The sequence below is a fragment of the Synchiropus splendidus genome, chromosome 1 (genome assembly GCF_027744825.2).
Source record: "Synchiropus splendidus isolate RoL2022-P1 chromosome 1, RoL_Sspl_1.0, whole genome shotgun sequence".
NCBI lineage: Eukaryota > Metazoa > Chordata > Actinopteri > Syngnathiformes > Callionymidae > Synchiropus > Synchiropus splendidus.
Genome location: NC_071334.1, coordinates 41,207,751 through 41,230,541, shown reverse-complemented (window position 1 = coordinate 41,230,541; position 22,791 = coordinate 41,207,751). Strand labels below are relative to the sequence as shown.

Here is a 22,791-nt window from a genome sequence, read left to right as displayed (position 1 = left end):
TCACATATCCCCACTCTTTCTCACTCATTTCTCTCCCAGAGTTCTTTACAGCACTGTAAAAAGGCATATTTGATATTCTTTTTATATCTCTTTGTCATTGTTGTTTTTGCCTGTGTTTCTTTCCGTCTCCTTTTCCTTTATTCTTGTGACCCTCTACACCTTTTCACAATGCATCCTTCTTTGTTGTCGTCTCCGTGTGAAGGGCTGTGATAAATGAGAACACAGCAGTATACATTTGAGAGACGTACGCCAGCACTCTGATAGCATTGTCAGCCTCTCCACCCTCTTCACTCCACTGCACATCCAGCTACAGGCTTTCTTCCGGCCCCCTCTCCACCCATCTATTCAGGCCCTTAGCCAAAAAGGCGGTTTCATGGCCAAGTCAGACCATAACTGATGTTTCGATGGGCTGTGTTGAAGAATGAAGGGCAGGGACCCAGGCCAAGACCCAGACCCAGGACCCTAGACTGGTTTGCCAGTTCGCCCACTGATGGCCCATAGTGGCTGGGCATAACATTGCGGTGAGGGCACGAGGAGGCAGCTGGCAGTCTCATAGCAGAAATGGCTTTGCCGAGATTAAGACCTTCACATAGAGCAAACAAAAAAAGGGGTCCACGCATGAGCATATTAGCAGCAAACCCGCACAGCATCCATTCAGCTGGGGTCGTGTACCCTGCAGAGGCAGAAGAGCATGAATAAATACATGAGTTGCGTGGCGCTCGAAAGCACTGATAAAAAGACTGAATGAACCAAGAGAAATAATTATTTGGACAACCTGTAGTAATTGCGATTAAGAGAGCGCAGCAAAGAACAATAATGAATTATGGAAATTCCCAGCGTCCCTGAGGACAAGATGGAATAATTTGGAAATGTTACAAGAGCCAAGTTTCACAAGTAATAGACATATCACAGGACTGTGGACACATAATGTCATTAGTTAAAGGGCTGAAGGAGACTATGGTTCAGCCTCTACAATCATTATTTGAGTGCTCTTCCGTTTATGCATGCATCTACTAGACTAGGGGTCACCAACCTTTTAGCAACTGCAAGCTACTCCAAGAGCAATGTGTGACCGGAAGGGCTACTATTGGTCAGTACAAAATTAAATCACAAATCAAAATCACAAATTCACAATATATAATGGATGATAAATGACATTCCTCTCAAATACTTACCAATAATGATCAATAGTGTAACAAAAAATGGGGAAAAAAAACCAACCAAACATAACTTGTTTTTACTGCTCAGTTTTTTTTTTTTCAACAGGACACTTCAGTGGAGCGATGCAAGTGCACTACATTGACTGAGTTGCACACATTTGTTAATAGCAGGTCAGATACTGTGTTTTTGTTCCTGCAGTTTCGTGTCTCGATCAATCAAATCGATTTTTCTTTTTCTCTAAATTGACAAACATTTATGACATTGTGTGGTTATGATGATACGTTCCTGTTTCTTCTACAGTTCTCAGTACCTGTTTGAGACAACCTTTAGGCCACAAGGTTCCTGTACAGCAGTGAAATTGTGGTTGCCTGTTGCGCTTTGGTCTTTTAAGTTGCTTCACCCATTTTTATGGTGCTCCACATCATTTGGTGAGGAAAACAGGCTGACATGCCCTGTGGGACGCTGATGAGCTTGTTTACCCACACAGATGCGTCGGCAGGAGCTGACCCTATGTCATCAATGCATGTTTCTGGTTCTCGCTTAGTGCAACACTGCATTCTGAATTCAGTTTTACCATAGTTTAGCATTCCATTTCAGCAGTATCAGCATGAAGTAATTACTACAAAAATGTAATTTGAAATTGTGAGTGGATATAGTCCAGATTGCAGTTGCTATGTTGCTAAATCAGAAATTCCACCATCTGGTGGCACATCTGCAAAGCAGCTCATCACTGACTGCAGAAGAGCTGAGATGCAGCGAGTACGGTTTCTACCACCTCTTACCTCCTCACCTGCTGCTTCTACTCTCTGTGTGTGTGTGTGCTTGTGTCACAGTTCTCAGCGCAAACCCTCGGACCCTCCTCAACACTGACCGCTTTTAGCTGTTCTTCACTAATGTCCTGACTAATAGCATCTTTATGGAGGGGAATAGGGCCAGAGAATGGGGCTAGAAGACAGAAAGAGCGTCTGTCCTTATCTCGGCCATTATTCCCACCCTCATTTCGATTGTCATTACTTCTCTTTGCTTTCTTTTTTCCGTGTTCCAAAATGTTGGTGTTTATCAAAAGAACCATACAATATTCCTCTATATCATTTCAGGTCACAGAAATGAGCGTAAAATGGGACCCGAAATGTCATGAAAAAAGTCCTCCCTGCATTTGGCATTTTAAGGCACCATATATGATACATTATGAAACCACTTCTTGTAAATATAAACAGAAAATTGTCAGCTACTCTTTCATTGTAATAAGCAGCAGGTGAACACACATTCTACAGAGAAGCCAGTCCCAAACACCAGTTTAACAGGCCAGGCATTTGTACTTGTCACCAGTGCATTTGTGTGCACGCCTGAAACTGCCTTGTTTTTACGGAGCACTTTTTCAAAACCAGCACGGAAAAAGATGAGATTAGAACCAATGGATGCAGCCTCAAAATGGCATTTTATTCTTGTACCTTACCTTGCCCATGGTCTAGAAGTGGGCATTTGCCAACCGAAGAAAACAAGAAGCAGCTCCAGTAAAATGTGCCCAGTTCAGTTCACTTTGATGCTGGAAAAATCAGGGACAGGAGTCATAGCAACATGAGAAACCTGGTCTGTCCAAATTAGAGTTTTCCATCTTTGACTGAATTGTTACAAATGCAAACATGCATGCTTTTCTGGGAAAAACAAACATTAAGTCTTACTGATCAATGGAGATGCAAATGAGAGTAGTCTGGGTGTCCCCATGATCCAAGATCAAGAAAGTGGATGAAAGACTCTATTTCAGAGACTTTATTTAGCAGTGACAGGTGGTCAATAGGTGGCGCCACCTAAATCCCCTGATGCATGAGGTCAGACTACATTTCTTCTATTTTAAGTACCATTTGAATATGTTTTAACACATATAAAACATATAACACTGTTGCTAGAATTGTTCCAATGTATCACCTGAAGAAAATATAATTCATAACATCCTGCTTATGGGGTAGTAGAAAATCGCTCCCTCAGTGAAGCAGCTCCACAAAGAACATGACGTGGTCAACGAAAATAATCCAATCAGCATTCTGGAATTTGATGTGATCGATGTTGGCAAGACGGACGCTGGATAGTGGGTTATTAGAACTTCAGCATGCCGAACACTCGCATATCACACTCTACAACTCACACAAGCGATAATGATAATCTTTTTATTAGTTGAAACACACACAGGTTCAGGGTCACATCACATCCGCCGAAAACGGGGTGCTTCATCACGTAATCATTACATGACTTATTAGACTGAAAAAAGGGGTTCATTCTGACCCACCAATAAACTGTGGGGAGGCGTATTTCACTTTCGTTTGTACAGCTCCAAACAAAAACTCCAATTCCCCCACAAAAAAGCTGTTCACGCTATAATCTCAATTTTTAATTCTGACGGGGTGTCTCTGTAAGAAAAATGGTTTCCGCTGCCCGTGGTACCTTTGCACTTAAATTCGCAGAAATATTATTTCAAAGTTGCCAAACAATAGAACGCGACATCACCCGCGGCGAAATAGGTCACATCTTTATTTCCCAGCGCATTTGTGACATGAAAAGAGCAGCCCGCAACGTCAGTGCGTGCCAAATAACTGCGGTCAGATCGGAAGAGAGTCTCGGCCCGTGTGCATTCCCCGTGGTTTCTCCAGGAAAACATGTTTCACTTTCGTTGAATTCCTGAAATATATCAAAGGAAATTATAGACGTTGGACTTAGATCGAGCGCAAATTGGATTGCAATGCTGTAACAGACGCTACATAAATAAACACTAATAAAAAATAGATAATTGTGGAACAATATAGTCCAAGTAAACACAGATATATCAATATTTTTCTTAAAAAAGGTTTCCACCCGCGACAGAGGTGTTCTTGATTAAAATATTATTCTGAACATCATTTGTGTCCTTTTAAGTTAATTTTCGAAATAACAAGAAGAATCAAAGAATCAAATACTCAAAATACTCATTCAGCCAATTCCACGAATAACAAATTAACTTGATTATGGGTTTTGTTTTACAGGTACTTGTTTTCAGTCAGGGTGAAGTGATATATGTAATTAATTTAAAAGTTAATAAAGTTTGGCCGAATTTTCAAATTAATTTCAGTCATATCAGCCCACACGAGTCATTTTTAATGACCAAAAAAGGCCGTTCCGTTTTTTTTTTTATCACGAAGTCAATTAAATACCCGTCTAGTGCTTGAAATTGTGGAATGGCTGTCGGCTTCAATTTTTTCTTGAAACTTACCAAATGGCCAAGCAGATATTATTATCTATAAGTCAAATTGTTGTTTAGTTTTATTAAGATTTTGTCTTTTGCAGAGTTAGTCCGCGCATGAACCCTGATATGAGATCAAACAGGGGTCTTAAATGTGTTTCATTTCAGCTTTACAAGTGCAATAAAAAGTGATTTCGCATTAAAATGCACTTCAATAACCATAAATCTAGTCTGAGCACATAATCAATGACTTTATTATTCGATTGTCTCGCACCAAGTCAGTGACCCTTAAAAAAGAGTCAAAAGTAGTTAATGAGCACTATAAGCAAAGTCTTTTCATTGACCTGGCAGTTTGTGCGCTCTTGCCTCATCTTGCTGCTCCGAGTCGCTCTTTATAAACCAAATCCAGCGTCCGCGGTTCCGTCTTCTTATTGGTCAGGTGGCGTCGTTACCTCACTCCGGGGCCAGTGACGCAGCGTCTTCACTTATCCTTCATGTGCGTCTCTTCTTGAGTCTTGCCGGGAGTCTTGCAAAGCGTGAGAGGGAGAAAACACGAGTGGGCTTGTTGCGCTCGAAGCGGAACACTTCCATCCCCGGAGGAGAGCGGCGCACAAGAGCAAACTCTCTCTCTTACACTCTGCGTCTCTCTTTTTCCGACCTGTCTCTCTCCATTCATCTATGTCTCTCACTCTCTCCAGATCACACACACTTTCTTGGAGCACCGTGTCTCTCTCCCATCTACGCAGACACACACACACACACACAGCGACACGCGGACCTTGTTTTTCGCGTCTTCTTCGACTGAGAAACAAGTAAGTGGAACTCTTGTGATCTCTGAGTTTAATGTTGGACCGTCTTCATGACTGAGCCAGCTTGTACCGCGTGCCCATCCGAGACAACCTCAGGCAGAACTTTGTTTTCCCCGTCCGACCGAGATATATACAATTCTAACCTGAAACCGGCCACCGTCATCAGACATTATGGCGTTTCTTGGAACGTGTTGAATTTAGGGAATTTGATGCTTTGCTCTCAGCTGTGCGCCACACTGTAAGCGGGGTCGAAAAATGTGTCATGACGCGTGAAAGTAGTGCGTAAAGGTGAATTCGTTTGACCAATTTCAAGTGAGCACCGTGGATTAACATTCATCAGCGAGTGCTTTTATTTACGTGGACATGCGTTGGTGGCGAAACTTAAAATCTAGAAGACGAACAAAATTGAGACCTCAAACTTGTTTCCCAAAGTTAGGTTAAACACGGCATTTTATGTCATGAGGTATCTGAATTTATTTGCGCAAAGTGTATTTTTGCGAAGCGGCAAATGAAAGTTTATTAAGTTCCAAGCATAAGAAGTATTAATTCGTTACAGCATGAGGGCGACGAAGCAGACTGACTGATGCCAGTATGACCAGCGGTGTTGACTTATTTGCTCTAAGATGAGTTTCACTCTTCATGTCTTTACAAAACAAGGAGAGAAGTCATCAGTGTGACAGAAAACCACTGGCACAATCTCAGTTCTACTTTCGTGTTCAGCGTAAAGAAAAAATACCCGAAATTTGGTCTATGTTTCAGAAGAAAAGTTCATCGTCCTAATAGGACAGTCGCCAAATGACGCAAACACCGCTCAATCTCGGACACAAAGAGTTGTCCAAAATGTCTTTGGTTCGCTGTTTAGGGAAGGACATCTAACATGTCTGACACCGGAGAGGAACTGCTCTCTCCTTTGGCAAAACTTATTTGTGAAATATTTGCATGCACCTGACCCTCAAATCGCAAGCAAAATTCATGCAAACGTCTAAAGGGCGGCAGGGGTCGTTCGCAACTTATTTCATGAATATAAAACTGCAAGAGAAAGTTGTTTTTTTTTCTTATCTTATGAGGATGTCATTTGACGGTAAAGTGAATATCTGGTAGATTCGCAAGAGATTCTTGATAGAACCGTTGAATCGTACTTCATTCTTTCTTACATGTAGAGTTATTGGGATGTAGATAGTCACCTTTGGAAAAAAAAAAAATCATAGTGCAGCAGCTATTAATGGGTGTGGAATAAAAAAAAGAAGAAGAAAGAAAAATCCTGTGAATTATTGTGAAAGCCTTGCCTTTTCAGGTCAGTCATACTGATGTGTATTTTATCAAAGCTCCCCATGTGACTCCCTGTCTGTTAAGATAGTAAAAAGAGCTTAACTATAAATCAAAGTTGCTAAATATTGTGATGATATGACAAAAGAATAATACAATCCATAAAGAGCCAAAAAATATTTCTCATTAAACATTATATTAAAAGAGACATAGAAGATAATAATACATATGTCAGGCTAAAATACAGAAACTGTTTTCCATTTCTTGCCAGGCTGCTGCTCTCCTTCATCTGCCCCTGTGTGAGTGTGTGAAGACCCTTGGTCATGTTATTTTAAATCTTCTGCGTGATGCCTGATCATGACAGCGTCGCCGTTGTAACAAGACAGACAAAGCGCCGACGTGTTGACATCGGGGTAAAGAGGACTGTAGGTATATTCACTCGTGCCAGGGAGAACCTACTGGGCAGCATGAACCAGTCACATGGCCTCGATCAGGATGGAGACTGCTCCGGTGACACACAGAAGTCAAATGTTCTGAGGAAGTTGCTGAAGAGGGCAAACTCCTATGAAGATACGCTGATGCCTTTTGCTGGAGCCACCATTATCTCTCAGCTTCTGAAGAATAACATGGGCAAGAATGGAGGCAGTGATTCTGGCTTCCAGGTACGCCCAACACCCAACTATATAATATCATGTTTATTTTTGTCTTCAACTCTCCTCATCATCATTGTCAACCTGCTCAGAATGCACGCTCTTCTGTGTACTTGTAGGGCAATGGGGCTTTGTCCAGTGGGGGCTCAGAGATCCAGGCTGAGGACGCCTGTAGCAACTCTTCTTCACGAGACGGCGACAGCCCCTCTGACTGCTCTCCCGGCCATCCTCATCCTCCTTCTTCTTCCTCCTCTTTTGGACGGCCGCTACCTTCCGCAATTCTAAGCTCTCATGCTCCGTCGCAGCCCCTCGCCCTCTCCTCCTTTGACTTAGATCGGCTTTCAGATGAACATCTCCGTGCCAAGCGAGCTCGAGTGGAGAACATAATTCGTGGCATGAGCCACTCACCACTGGTCCGCCCCAATGCTGAAGACCATGTATCAGAAAGCCACTGCGACAACGCCAACAATAGCAACAACAGCAGCATTGACCACAGAGGTGACGGGAACAGCAGTTGCAACCACAGCCGGAGTGACCGTCCTTCCTCCCTGTTGAGCCCTCCCAGGTCTAGGGGTGGTACGGTCACTGCCGTTGAGGTTTATCGGGAAAACAAACGGAAGCAGCGGCTGCCACAGCAGCAGCATAGCTTCACACAGCTGGTGTGTTCCAGGCAGGAGCAGCGGCAGGAGGAGCGTCGGCAGTTGAGGCTGCAGCTGGAAGACATGCAGGTATTTTGCCAACAAAGATTGGATCTAAAATCTCATTTTACCATTGTCTTCATCTGATTTATTGTCCAAGTGCTTCTGTTCTTCGCAGAAAACTTTGGGCATCACCCGGCAATTACTTGTGCCGTAGATTTGACTTTTTTTTTTTTTTTTTCAGAAACAATTACGGCAACTTCAGGAAAAGTTCTACCAGATCTACGACTCTGAGACAGAAGAAGAGGAGGAGAACGTGGAGAATAACAGAGGAGATAGAGGAGGTGAAAGGGATGAGGATGGGAACATGTCAGAGGACAGTATTCGCTCTGATGGCCTGGAGGAGCGGCACCGGGACCAGAGGATGCCGAGTCAGGAGGACCTGTCTGATCTCGATCCAGGTTTGTTTTTAGACCGGGCCAGAGCACTGCTCCGAGAACAGAACTTGATGGATGGCGAGATGGAGGAGGAAGTGGAGGGTCGAGATGAAGAGGAAAGAATTGGAGTCAGAGTGATAAGAAGGAGGGAGTCTACAGGGGGAGGCCAACAGCTGGCTGAGACTCTGAAACAGGAGCTGAACTGTGCCGTGTCACAGGTCGTCGACACAGTGGTAAAGGGTTTCTCTTCACCCAAACAGGCCATTAGCAACCATCATGGCTGCCTTAGTAGTACACCTGCAGCCCCATCCTCCTCATCAAACTCCTCTTCATGTCCGCCACCCTTCACCCCTCTGCCCTCCCTCACCCCGGACTCACGATTCCATGCTGGTGCTCTGGGCATCAGTCTGAATGGGGACGGAAGCCCCCATCCAAATTACCACCCATCAACTCAAAGGCTGCACTGCTTTGGTGACGTTATTGTCCCCAGCCCTCTGGACTCCTTCAACAATTTGAGTGGCAGACTTAGTGGTGTGCGTACACCCAATGATCAGACCGAGGCACTGCCACTGGTTGTGCGCAAAAGCAGCGGAGGAGAGAGCAACTCTTCTCTCCCACCACCTCCCTCACCTCACCACCCCTCACTCCACCCTTCACCTCTGACAGCCTCACTTGGATTCAGCCCTCCATCCTTTCGCCACCCTTTCCCACTTCCTCTGATGGGCTACCCCTTCCACAACCCCCTTGGTTCACACAGTGGCGGTTACCCTCCAGCTCCGAAAGACCACCACCGATCCTCACCCGACTCTTTAAACATGACTCGGGAAAACGTCAGCCTCAGAACCAAAATGGCTTCCCTGGGAGGAGGTCATCTCAGTCACCACCATCACAGACAAAGCTCCCCGAGCCATCATGAGAACCTTTCGCTGTCCATCATCAAGTCAGAGTGTGGCGACCTCCAAGACATGGCTGATATATCGCCATACTCCAGCAGCACGGTATCCTTTTCATTACGAGGTTGCATGATGAAAACATATATATATACTGTATATATTTTGAGTGGCACAATGTGGTCTTCTGTGTGCTGAGTAATACTGTAACCACTGCTTAAAATAGCTGTAGACCGTTTCAGAAAATGAATATGACTGTTTAATCTCGCTGCAGAATCAAGCTTGACACAAGTGACTACGATTAGATATCAGCTTGCAGTATACTTTCCTTTCCCAAGGATGTTGAATCTCATCATTGTGCATTTCGTGACTCGGGAATGCGCCGTAAATACATTCACAACATCAAATATTTTTGTTTGCAGAAACTAAATTTGACCATATAACAAAACAAAAACATTCCTGATGACTCTCTTTGATGCACTTAAATAGTGAAAGCGTTTTAATCTCTAGCAATGCCTGGTATATGTGCAGACGGCTTTGATACATGCTCAAAAAGTGCATAAAAAAGTTCCTCAAGGAAGCTTAATACATAATACACATTCAGGATGGAAATCAAATTATAAATACACGGAAAAAAATGCAATCATCACAAAGATTTTTTTTTCCTCATTAATTTCAGTTTTTAGTCGTTCCAGCGATCGTCTGTGAGGACCTTGAACTTGCACCCGTGTTAATAATGGCTAAACTAAACCACAACAAAATAACAATCACGAAATGTATTCTGTCATATATTACTTTTTGTGATGAATTACACTTCATGCACATGAAAAGCTAACAGATCTTAGAAGATCTGCGACATCAATGGATGTGAATTTATTTTTCCTACAATGCACCTTTTTGTTTTGTTGTTGAGTGTTCTAGATGAAACAGGATATCCGATCTTAAAAAGGGAAAGATTAAACAGGTTGCGTGTCTTCTATCCAGCTCTTTTAAGTGGGAGCAACATATTATGGCGTTCAATGGTTGGAAGAAAAGGCCAGCAATCTCACACAGACACACGCCAATGCTCACAATAGCTCTCTTACATACATATTGTATCTTAGACCTTAGGACTCAAGTTGACCAAATTTGTGTCACAGGGAAAAACATGGTTCAATGACCAGAGTGGCGCAAATGAGCCAGCAAAGGGGGTACAATGTCTCAGTAGAGATTTTCTGGTGGATTTCATTTTTAAAAGAAATGATGACTCCCATGTCTCAATCGTGCATTTGCTTGACAGCTGCTGGTGTTTTACCTCTGTCTTGTTTTGAGACACGCACATGCGCACGCACTCCCTTACATAATGTGTGGCCAGGTGTTTCGAGGTGGCTGTTTATCTTTTCACTCCTAACCTTTCATATGGAGAGGGCTTCTGCCACACACACTCAAGCTCTCTCTCTCTCTCTCTCACACACACACACACACGCACACACACATGCAAACACGTTTGAAGAACAAAGTGAAAAGAAAAACAAGACTTTGAACCCTACAAACAGAGTAGCCACAATGAGGATTTGATCACGTCTTCAAAGCTGCTTTAATGGCAAAAAGAACTATTTGACCCTCCTCATGATTGTACCGTTAATTTCTTTCCAAAATGGTGGCGTTTGAAGGGAGAAATGAATTTTGATGGTCAACATTAGTATTTCGAAAGTTGTGACCTCTTTTGACATATACCTAGTATTTTGTTTTTAAGTCTGGAGTATAACTACACAGCACTGGATTTTAGAAAGGAAGTTGATTTGTCCAGTATAGTCTTTGTGTTGCTGTAAAATAATTTGAACCAACTGAACACATTTTTATTGTTAACATTGTAATTTGATCTCTACCTTGAAAGTAACTGAGCTGATGTAGACAAAAACAGACTTTTTCCAATAGCACAAGACCATCTTAATGGATGAAATAATGGAGCTTAAAGCCACAGTTTATGAATTCCTCCAATCCCTGATCACTCTGAGATCAGGATTCTTACCTGTCCTTGTCACTTTGAGTCACGGGGTCATGTTGTTAAGTCATATGAAGCGTTGGATGTTGTATCATCATGATTTTGAACCAAAAAAATGGCAAAGTTTCCTTGTTCTCTGCAGGGTGATGAAACGGTCTATTTTTAAGTGTGAGTAGTTGGTTGCATGAGTTCGTGTTTCTGTGCTATGGAATAGGAAGGTCAGAGGTCATTGGTTGTTTGAGCCCCTAGATATGTATTTATTATTTGAACATTTGGTCCAAAAATTCAATTCAAAGTGATTTTCTATGAACCTCTTTGTCCAAAAATTGATTATCTGTAAAATAGTTCAGACAAAAAAGACTAAATTGGTAAGGATCGGACACCCAAGCATTAAAAGGTCTATCCTAAACGCTACGCAGAGTCCCCACGTGCTGTTTGGGATTGGCCCGTGCACCTATGCACATCTATATGATAAAACACACCCTCAGGTCTGTGTATCTTTAATCATTTGTACAGAACAGAGCAGATGTCCTTCATTCATTTATGAATGTATTGCTCTGCACCTCCTCTTTCTCCCAAAGCCAGTCCTACGCACAGACACACTCACAAGTAAGGTCAATTTACAGTTGATGCAGTGAGCCTCACTGTTTCAGAAGTGAATTTATAAAAGCATGGATTGTAAATTTCTGACTCCTAAGCAGTTTTAACTGAACACTCACAATTCATTCACACCTTAAGTGCGTCAACGGGTGCAGTAATTAAATGACAGAACACTGAAAAATCCCAGAAGACCTTCTATCAGGTTGATATGAATATTCATCAGTCAATAGCGTCTGTGTCCGCTAAACCCATGTGTCTGCTGTTTAATGATTGATGAAGTCAGTGATGGTGTCACTCACAAAAACTGACTCACAGTCAGTCACACTCACATATATTCATCGTGTATCACAGTGTACACAAGTATATCTGTAATGATACGTCGACAACAGGGTGATTTGCAAAGATTGCGTGGACAAATGGCTGCAATTTAAATCATGACAAGAAATCCCAGAGAAATTTCTTGTACACACGCAAAAAATTGAAAACTCACAGCTGTAATGGCTGCCATGGGTTGCAAAGACCCAGATTTTAAATACATAATATCCCTAGAGGTCCCCAACACCTCCATAAGATACGACATAGTAGTCTAAAATATTTACAAAAAGATGGAACATGCACGCTCACGTTGAACTAACCTGCTGCGATTTTGTCTTCAAAATCAAGTCTTTAATCCTTTGAAATGCACAAAAAAAACACCAACATCATGCCCATTTCTGTGATACATCTTATGTTTTCCTGACACGTTATCATGGATGATCAAACATTTGTGAGAGAATCAAGCTTATTGGGTCACATCTCTGACATGATGTCACGTTTACTCCTTGGTCATGTCGGTCACTGTGAAATAACATTTAAGACCATGCGAGATTATATATAGTAATATTCACCAGTCGCACCTTGGTATAAGTCACAGGACCAGCAAAACTTTTACATGTAGTCTGGAGAATACGGCGTATTACTCATCAGCAGAGACAAAATCAAGCCAAGGCGCTCACATTAAATCCTGGTGACACCTGAAAAAAAACGGACTCTAAATTGTTGATATTTTACTCTGCATTGCAATGAAAATGAATTGATTGAATGCACTTGTGACATTTAACTTGACTGTTTGGTTTGCTTATGAGGCACCAAAGAACACTGTTACAGAGAACTGAGAATGCTTCTCAGTGAAATGATCGCCGGAAAATCCACTTCCTCTCTGACCAGCTCCCCACACTTGGAGCCACATCGGGTCTATCCACGTGCAAATGTATGTTTGCTCGCTAATTGACCTTGCGGGGGGTTCCATTGATTGCCTCGTCTTCTCTGATAGATTATAGGGCTATTAATGCGGTGGGGTAATGGCAGCGTGGCAAGGCACAGCTGTTGACACACGCGCACCAACGCATTCGCGGGCCTCCTCAATTATTGTTTTCATCATTGAAATATCACCACAAGAATGTGTGCCGACAGCGGGATTTACTCCAAAGCCAGCAGGTGCTTATTGAAAATGGGTTTCACGGAATTTTCAACCACCCTATCAAACAAACTCACCCTTTTCTGTACTAGAGAAAAGAGTTGTAGCCTTGCACAGCTTTGAGCGGTCGGCATTTGAATTTGGAAATTAACGATTCAAGAAGTATTATTAATATTGCGCGTCCCTGCTTTAGTAATTGAAGGATTGTATTGCATTTTGTCGAGACGTGCCTCAAATGTGTACACTGCAGCCATTTATTCTGGCTGCTAATGAATGAAATAAATAGGTCAGTTAGTTCTCAGTATATACATCTCTAATTGCCTGTGTGCTGAAACAAAGACTTTTCCTTAACGGTTTTGATTCCAGATTCAGGAAGGTTTGTCTCCCAACCATTTGAAAAAGGCCAAGCTGATGTTCTTTTACACCCGCTACCCGTCATCCAACATGCTGAAGATGTTCTTCTCGGACGTCAAGGTAAGAGGTTTGGGAAAACTCTGATAATTGTGAATAAATGTGGGTGCTAAAACAAATTTAAGTTCTCTAGTAAAGACAACAATCAATATGTGACACTTCATTGTTATAACACCAGTCATGATTGAGTTGCAGTGGAAATGTTTTAAGACTAAATGATCTTTCTGGAAAAAAAAAATCATTACAATTGCGAGGTCTTAGCATGCGCTGTAACATGCCACTGTAGCAATTTGGCTCAGACTATGTGTGAGTGCTCGCGTGTGTGTTTTTGGAGTCGCGGGTGCAGATGGACGTCTCAGTCTGTCACATCGTTGCAGCATAATTAGAATGTCTGGCCTTAATCACAACACCTCCCCCGAACTCCCACACCCACAAACACTCCTGCACCACCTCCTCTAACCTTAACCCTCATTTCCATGTCACCCAGTTCAGACAGATATCCTTTCCACGTAATCCTTTTTTTAGGAGAACCTTTGAAAATATGAATTGCTGAAAAGTGCTTAATTCATTCACAGTGTGTTTGTTAGTACAAAGGAGGCAGTCCGGAAGAGTCTCATCTCTCATCTATCTCTTTGTGGTTGGGATGCTCAAATGACCATAACATACGATACAAAGACCTCATAACCTCATAAACACCTACACCAACGATCGTTTGACTCGTCGGGTTGACCATTTTCTCATGGCAGTGCCACAGCCATATGGGCTGCCAAGGCAACAGGGGTCACTGGCACTCTGGGTTGCTAGGCAAACACAGGGTTGCTACCCTCATCAACAGCTGAGTCCATTATGTGATATTAGCAGGAACTCAGCAGTGGCAGCAGATCAACAACAGTGCTACAACAGGTTTACATTTCGATTGCTGTTTTTGTTTCCTTTCCAATGCAGGGATGCAGTGATGTTCTATTTAAATGACAAATGAGGAGGAGCGATCATGCTGGTTCACAGCTATTTAACGGTCTCAAAAGAAATATAGAATGGAATGCCCTGGTTCAATATGAACAATGACAAAGGGTTAAGCACCACTGGGATCTAATCAAATCAATGTATGTTATTTCGAGGTCAACAATTCCAGAATACAAGCCATGAAATATTTTATTTTATTTTATTTTATTTTATTTTATTTTATTTTATTTTATTTTATTTTATTTTATTTTATTTTATAGTGAAGCATGCGTCAAATATATTTTGGGACTCAAAATCAGTCTCACTCACTGTCTACAATCTGTGTAGCACTTCATGAGTGTAGCAAACAGAAAGTGCCATTGTATTTGGAACTGTGTCTTTGAAAACTGCCTCTTCATATGAAAAACACAGGAATATTGTCTACTTTCATTTAGAAAAGCTTGTTTCACGGACAAGCTTTCTTTTGGAAATGTATCGATATTTTACTCTCAATGGCGCTTCTTTTTTTAATTGAATATATATATATATATATATATATATATATTGTTTACAAAGGCCTAAATATATTTTCATTGTCATCCACTCATACAGACTTGTAGAACTGTACACATACTTTCACCCACCACACACATTACTTCGCAACCAAGTTGTTAGTCATTAATTATACTCGTTGATTAAGTAATTAGCCGATGTTTAATGGTGGCGACTCCTTGTTTTTAATCATTTTTGAACATTAAAGCCAGTGACCAATGGCTTCAGTGAAAACACTCTCTATTTGTGTAATTAATCAATTATCAGCTTAATTGCAATAATCACAGTCAGTACTGCAGATATTCAACTGGCTTTCGACTATAATTTGGCAAATGACTCACCGGATAATGTCCATATCCTTTGGGTTCTGTTTTACTGATTGATGTCGATTAATACAGTATATATTGTTGAGTCATTTCCAAACCATGACTTCAGAACAGATGTTTGGACTGTGATGTACCTCGAAGTGCCCCCACGTCATTGAACAGCTGACCATCGTTTGAGTCCTTTAATGTTCGAAGTATTGTACCTCTATTTTTTTTAGGTTTCAGAAAGCTTTATTGCCAATGTCAGGGAGGATCCCACCAACTTGGAAAGTGCTTCGGTACATCGTACAGTAAACAAAACAAAATAAATAAATAATAATAGTAATAGTATTCATAAAATAAATAAATAAATAAAAAACACAAACCACTGAGCTACATGTCAAACACTATTGTTTCTGGTAAAAAACGTTTTTTTTTTCCACTATGGTGACTAAAGTGAACATCGTACCATAAATATTTAGCATAATTTTAATGCCTCAAACAATGTTGTCTTATAGGCAGACATGTGTGTAACATTGATGTCTGACCATAGCAATAGAGTGAAATGCAGGGCGTCGGTTCTGCGGCGTGGCTGTCTAAGCAACCCAAATTGTTGTTTCATGATGCTGTCAGAGTTGCATGAGTTTTTTTTTTTTTTTTTTTAATGATTGTATGCCGCTAAATGATAAACCGAATTTCTTAGTTTTCTTTATATGTACAGTATATTTTCAAATTGCGTAAGAAAACTGTTTTTTTTTCAGTTGGTTCATTTGTTAGTCTGAGACATTTTAGCCCCGATTAAAAAAAAAAAAAAAAAGATGTGCTGCTGTTTATCACTTTATGCAAATGATGAATTATTGTCAAATTGGGTTTTAACTGAGTCCTAATCCAAGTTAACCTGGCATATTTATCAGTGGGAGGAACCAAATACATATTCTTCTTCCTTAATAAAAAAATGGATATTATAATATTTGAGAGGCTGTTCTTTTCTTCACTGTGTGTGTATGGGAGTTTATTCATTGAGCCATAGCATTCATTGCCTCCATCATTACCATATTTCCAAAATCCAGGTCAATGTTTCTCTCTCTCCCTCTGGCTCCTACCTCCCTCCTTCCCAGAGAAACAATAAGTAGCATGTGTTAGGAGGATCAAGCAGATTCACTGTAAGGGAATTAGAGCCCTGAATGGCTTCCCCTAATTGGACCTGAATGGACTTGGTCTATGGGAAACTGGTTCTTAAAGATGAGCCTCTTATGCACAATGTCGCCCTGCTCGCTGTGGGAAGTGGGTTGAGCTGACAACTGTTTTAGACACAGATGAGCAAGCACACACACATACACACATATATAGAAACTGTTAATTGTGCCATCCAAGCTCTTGCCTACTGACCAGACGATGTTAGCATGAGACTGCGCTGGCTGTCTCGTCTTGAGAGACTCGCTTGCAGTAATTAGGAGCTTGTTAAGACTGGAGGATTAATTACACACTTAGTGGCTCAGGGAGCGCCTTCCGTCTCTCACACACTTACTCTCACTTGCTGCTGTCCTCCCAGCTGAGGGGGTCTTGACACACACATAAATGATCAAGTCCCACTGAGTGACCATTAGGGCCGGCACGTTCACCAGCTGAAGACATCTCGAGCGTCTCAGCAGGAATCAATTCACGACAGGCTGTCCCCACGGCCAACAAAGTTACACAGCTAATGTAGCTAACAAATTGAAGAAAATAATCTTTCAATGACATGGTGATGAACTGTGGGTCATGACCGCAAGAACAAGATCCCGGATACAAGCGGCTGAAATTAGTTTTCTCCCAAGGGTGGCAGGTGTCTCTGGTAGAGATCGGGTGAGAACTTCGGTCACTTTGCTTCTCCGCATTGAGAGGAGCGTGTTGAGGTGGTTCTGGCATCTCATGAGATGAGGAAAAACTCAAACCTAGAAAAACAACACTGGCATATATGATGACATGAGTATGATTATTATATATAATCTCTACTCTCTGTACGATCCGCCACTGTTGCACTAAAAATCTGGTAATAGTGGAAAAAGCTTGGATATTCGTGTCACATGTAGATTTGCATTGCCTGAATGTACAACCCATCCTCACTCCAATGTATTGACGTTGGGAAAGTGGACTTCTGCGTCCTACACTGACGAAAAACACAGCCTTCAGCATAGAACGTTACGCATAAGTGTTTCAATGGACTGAAAGATCAGTTTCCCTCCAAATTGTTCCAGGGAGACGGCGTTTGATGGGACTCATCATAAAATGGCATGTTGGCAGTCACTACAAAGCTAGGCCTTTTAGTCCAGCACGATAACGGCATACATGGGCCTTGTACAATGATGATGAGGATTTTTCTTTCATTTAAGAGCCAGTCTGCTGTTCTGCACGCAAGCACACACTAATGGATAAAGTTCCTCGCACCTCGTTCTTCTGCAGGAAATGTGAAGATTTATGTTGATGGTGCACATTCAAGTGTCCTCTACAAAATTTGCAGAGGTCTGACAAATTTGGTTGAAGTGAGCAGATTCTTAAAGGATGTGTATGTTTGCCCTTCCAACAGGGCCTGGGGGGGCTGCCAACACCCACCATCAAGAGGTGAGGGGGGTTGAGCACCCTGACACTTTCTCTGACACTGTCCCTCTCCCCCCATTTTAGTTGTAAACAAAAAATGGCATTCCTCGAGCTCAGCGTTTTGCCCCCCTTCGCCACCCTCTATTCTCTGTCTGTCCTTTGTCTCTGGCCTCTCTTGTTGTCTTGGTTTGTGCTGAAAGTGATGAGTCGGGTGTGTCAGTGGGTGGGTGGTAGGGCAGGTGGTTTTATGGAGGCAGGGGCTGGCATTCTGTGCGCCTGGTGCGGTGCCATCAGTTTCTGGCCAATGGCAATTATCCTACTCTCCAAATTTTCCAACTCGGCAGCACTGTACCTCCCTGTTTTGGTCTCATAATGAAAATAAATAAATAAATAAAACTCATTCCAGGGTGAAAACATTAAAAATGGCGTTAAAACATCAAGCTGTCTGTTTTGGAACCTTAGGAACCTGCTCTCAAGCATTGAGTTTTGTGTTTGGGGTGTCATCACTGTCTGCTTTTATCTGGTTTGTGCTCACTCAGAAATATCAATTAACAAAACTATCAGATGTGCAACCAACCTCAGAAGCTGACCAGTGGCAGTCATTCAGGTGCCATCAGGAGACGCCAGAAATGAACATTCATTCTCAAGTTTGGAATTCTGGTCCCAAACCTGAGAAGGCAATGAAACGTACGGTAGCACAAGCTAACACCGAACAACTTACTCACACTGCCTGAACATTCAGTCGAGGTGTGGCTTTTTCACTTTTTAAGCCACTTTTTCACGGTGGGCGGAAAAGAGCTTCAGGTGTCACAGTGGAGCAATGGTCATAGGTACTGACACCTGGCTATCTTGGTTTGCTTAATTACATAAAATAATGGCAGCAAACTAATTTGTTTTAAAAGGTGTGCAGATACAGGTCGGTGATATGGCAAAAAATGTATTACTTTTTTGGTTTTGAATTTCTCACGATCTTACCTGTACATAAAATGTTTCTTAAAACGTGGGACATACTAAAGGATCAGTAAATACATGACTTTTTTACTGGATTCACGTGCACCTAAACTCTCAATAGCTCATAGGGTCAGATGAAAATGAAAAATGAAAACTTAACTACTGTTATTGTCCTTCAGTGGAACAGTTGTGAACAAAAAAGATCACACTGCAATGTCTGATTATTAAACCTGATATGTTACTGCCTGAAAACACATTACTGTTCAAGTATCTTCTTTCCATCTTCATCAACATCCTGACGGAATGCTAACGCAGATTGTTAACTAGGACAACAGTTTGATCCACTTTATCTGGCTTCTACTGTATTGAGGTTTACATACAGCTTCTAATTTACTTTCTTTTGCATCAATTTATTCTAATCTTAGGGAGTTTCATTTGCTCCAACTGTGTGTGTGGGATGACGTGTGTATGTTCGTGACGAGTGCTCAGTCCCCACCGTGAGTGAGAGTCGTCAGTATAGATCTATAGCAAAGGTCACCAACATGGTGCCCATGGGCACCAGGTAAGCCATAAAGAACTAGGGCTGTTTAAAAAACAAAATAATAATACATTTTCATGTAATAACCATTTTATGTTTGATTTTGTGATTCCATTTTTGTTACATCATTGGTTATTATGGTGAAAACTCGTGAGTTTACTGATCAAATGGTAGCCCTTCGGGTCACGCAGTGCCCTTGGAGTACCCTTAGGTAGCTTGCGGTTTAATAATGGTCTAATGGTGTACAGAATGTGATGTCGTCACATTGCACGCCTTTATCTTCAGACATTTTCCCCTGATTTCCCACGGCAGACTGACCATCTTTCGCTAGCTCTCTGGTTGATATACACAGCGGAGCCTGTTTATCCGTAGCCAGCAGCTTCAACAGAGAGCTGGGGTGTCCTGAGACGCTCCCTAGTCAGTGAAGAGATTTAGTCTCTCCATCTGGTCCTGGGTCGACCCTCCACCCAGGACACACCAGCCACCAGTTGAAGGAATCCCATTTCAGCCACTTGTATCTCGGATCTCGTTCTTTCTGTCAGGACCCACAGGTCATGACCTTAGCTGAGACTCGGGATTTATATGTGTAAATAGAGAGCTTTGCCTTTTGCCTCAGCTCTCTTTTACACACAACAGTGGAAATCCGGAATGACACACCATAGATCAGTTTCTCTGGTCAGTTTTCCTGGGTTTTCTTTAGTTGCTGGACTGTGCAACAGAGCTGACTACAATAAATAAGTGAGTGAAAGCCAGTGGTGTGACGACGTCAAAGCAAACACCACAAACTGTGCTCAAAGAGAAAATTTTTGCTCCCATGAGAAATTATTTTCTTGCACAGTTAGTGACTACAACAGTTGGACATCAGTCTGAAAACAAACCAATGATGCAGCGCTTTCATGATAACAGTTGTATGCAAATGTTGCGTGTCAGAGGATTTTTATGAACATGTCTTTGTGTGTTTGTTAATTGCTGAGTTTTCATAGACCCCTCTTAGTGGGTCAAAACAGCCGCTTGATACACACACACTTGCGCTTTTCCCTAATATGCTTTGTAAAATACACTCCATATCTTTTCGCTTAGAAACACACACCAGTTACACTCCATTATGTCACTCTATGAAAAAAAAAGTATTTCCCTCTCGTCATCCTCTTTTCCTCTCCACATTCCTTTTTTCTTACTTGCTCTCTCCATTCATGTCCCCCGTCTCTCTTTCCCCTTATCTCCCCCTTGTTCCTGTGGGATGATGTCTTGTAACATTACCCGGTGTAATCTCTGTGTCAAAGCCGTTTTTCCCCTTCACCTAGCACACACATACACACACAAGCACAACCACACACATGCACATTTACACACACGCACACTTTCACTCAGCAGTTTCCTGCGCCTCTTCATTTCTTAGGCTGATGAATCCTGAGTTACGGCACAGTGGAGCAGTGATTAGCATGGTTCGAATCCAGCTCTGGAACTTTTCATGTTCTGTGGGTTTTCTCCGGGTATGCATGTGTGCGCGTGTGTGAACCGTGTAAGCGGTGGTTAATTCAAGCTGTATATATTAATACAGACTTTCTGGTACAGTTAGATTTATTTATATTCAAAAGCTAATAATTAATTATTTAACTAACTGACAGTTTCAATAAGAGTACTGTTCAAATAAATAAATAACAATAGTGTCCTTGTCTTGTCTAATATGACTTAAAATGTCACTTCCATGGGGTAAACAGGTTCTCTCTTGCAAAATCCTTAAGCGTGATGAGGGAACTTAATTAAATAAACGCTTCTTTGTTGGCAAAAACATTGGAGAATAGTAAAAATCACAAAATGGAAAGTGACAGTAAATCAGAGTGAAAATAACAAAATAAAAGCTAGTATTTTTTAAATGGTTTGGATATTGGAAATATAATACTGTTTGCTGTACATACCCTTGAGGGATTTGATATTTATATTCAGATGGGCTCACAAGATGAAATTTAAGGATGGTTTCTGTCTACATTTTTCCAGTTCAACCGCTGCATCACCTCCCAGCTGATCAAGTGGTTCAGCAACTTCCGGGAGTTCTATTACATCCAGATGGAAAAGTTTGCTCGCCAGGCTATCAATGAGGGTGTGACCAGTGCTGAGGAGCTGACAGTGGGGCGTGAAGCCGAGCTTTTCCGGGCGCTCAACATGCACTACAACAAGGCTAATGACTTTGAGGTAAGTAAGACAACGCAGGGGAAGTTAGTTCTTCTGAAATGCCGACATCTGCATTCAGCAAATCCTCCAACTCTCTCAGCGTCGTCCTCTACCAAGTCAGCTGTTCCGTATGCAACAGTCACCTCATGATTTTTGCTGAGGTGTGGATGTCGTGGTGTGTGCCTGTGTTTGTGTGTGTTCGATGAGGCGAAAGAGGACAGTGCTAGAGGCATGGGTGTCCTTGTCACAGTGATTTTATAGAAGTCACATTCACTCTGGCTGTTTTTTCTCTTCCAATATTGGTCAATGGGGACATGCTGGCCCTTAAACTGCCCGACATCACATCAGCAGCATTTAGATGTCCATTAGCACACACACCTCACTGCAGAAACACACACACCCTGTTGTCAACTCAGCTCAGAAGGAGAAACGCTGATGCTTTGGTGGACTTGCAGTTGCACAGATGGGGAGCTGTTTGAAAGTTCAATCACAACACAAACTTAACATGAACTGCTTTGTTTTGCATGAAAAGACACACATGCAAATCTTCTTGAGTTATATTCGCTGCCATTTCAGGTGTTATTTTAAGATACAATTTACAAGTGAAAGTAAACAAAGGCCAAGAAGTCTGTGAACCTTTGGCCCCTCACGATATTAGTTTCAGCTCATTTCTCTATGAAAATCAATCACATACAACCTGACACCCCATAAGCAAATTCATATTTAGCTGCTTTCCGATTATGATCAGTGTTTGTTTATTTCACTTTGCATTTTATAAAGGGAAATGAGGCATTTGTTTTTAACTCTTTAATGTGTAGCGCTGCATTTACTGACTTGGTAATAATTGCTCACTGTAGAAAATTTACTAATAAAATTTCCATTTCAGTCTTGGTCCATTGCAATGAGCCGAGCCAATGGACTGGGGTCGGCGTCAGCACATCGGTTGGGTTTACCAATAAAAAAAATATGTTCTTCTTTCGATCAGCGTTCCTTTGGCAAGGATGTACAGTGCAAATGTATCATTTTTATTTTTGTTGTGGGATGAAAGGTTGTGACTGAAGGAAAAAATACTACAGTATTTTTTTTTTCTTTAACTACAAGTAAAATGTTATAGATTGATGTTTCAAAACAACCAGCAGCAAGATCAGAACTCTTGTTTGCCTTGTGATACTCGGCCGAATAATGACTTTAAAAGTCATTATTGCAAAAAACACCAATAGACCTTTGATATGTGTGACAGG

The 22,791-nt window shown here is 41.7% G+C and overlaps 1 protein-coding gene across 1 annotated transcript in view; it reads left to right on the top strand.

Moving 5' to 3' along the window:
- Nucleotides 1-4,884: 4,884 nt before the first annotated feature.
- The window catches only part of prox1a (prospero homeobox 1a), a 32,890-nt gene continuing 14,983 nt past the window's right edge, over nucleotides 4,885-22,791 (top strand). The window contains exons 1-6 of the mRNA XM_053853172.1: nucleotides 4,885-5,184; nucleotides 6,719-7,109; nucleotides 7,217-7,825; nucleotides 7,980-9,170; nucleotides 13,469-13,576; nucleotides 21,377-21,571. Of these exons, the coding sequence (XP_053709147.1) occupies nucleotides 6,795-7,109; nucleotides 7,217-7,825; nucleotides 7,980-9,170; nucleotides 13,469-13,576; nucleotides 21,377-21,571 (2,418 nt within the window). The 5' untranslated portion in view covers nucleotides 4,885-5,184; nucleotides 6,719-6,794. The remainder of the gene's footprint in view (nucleotides 5,185-6,718; nucleotides 7,110-7,216; nucleotides 7,826-7,979; nucleotides 9,171-13,468; nucleotides 13,577-21,376; nucleotides 21,572-22,791) is intronic.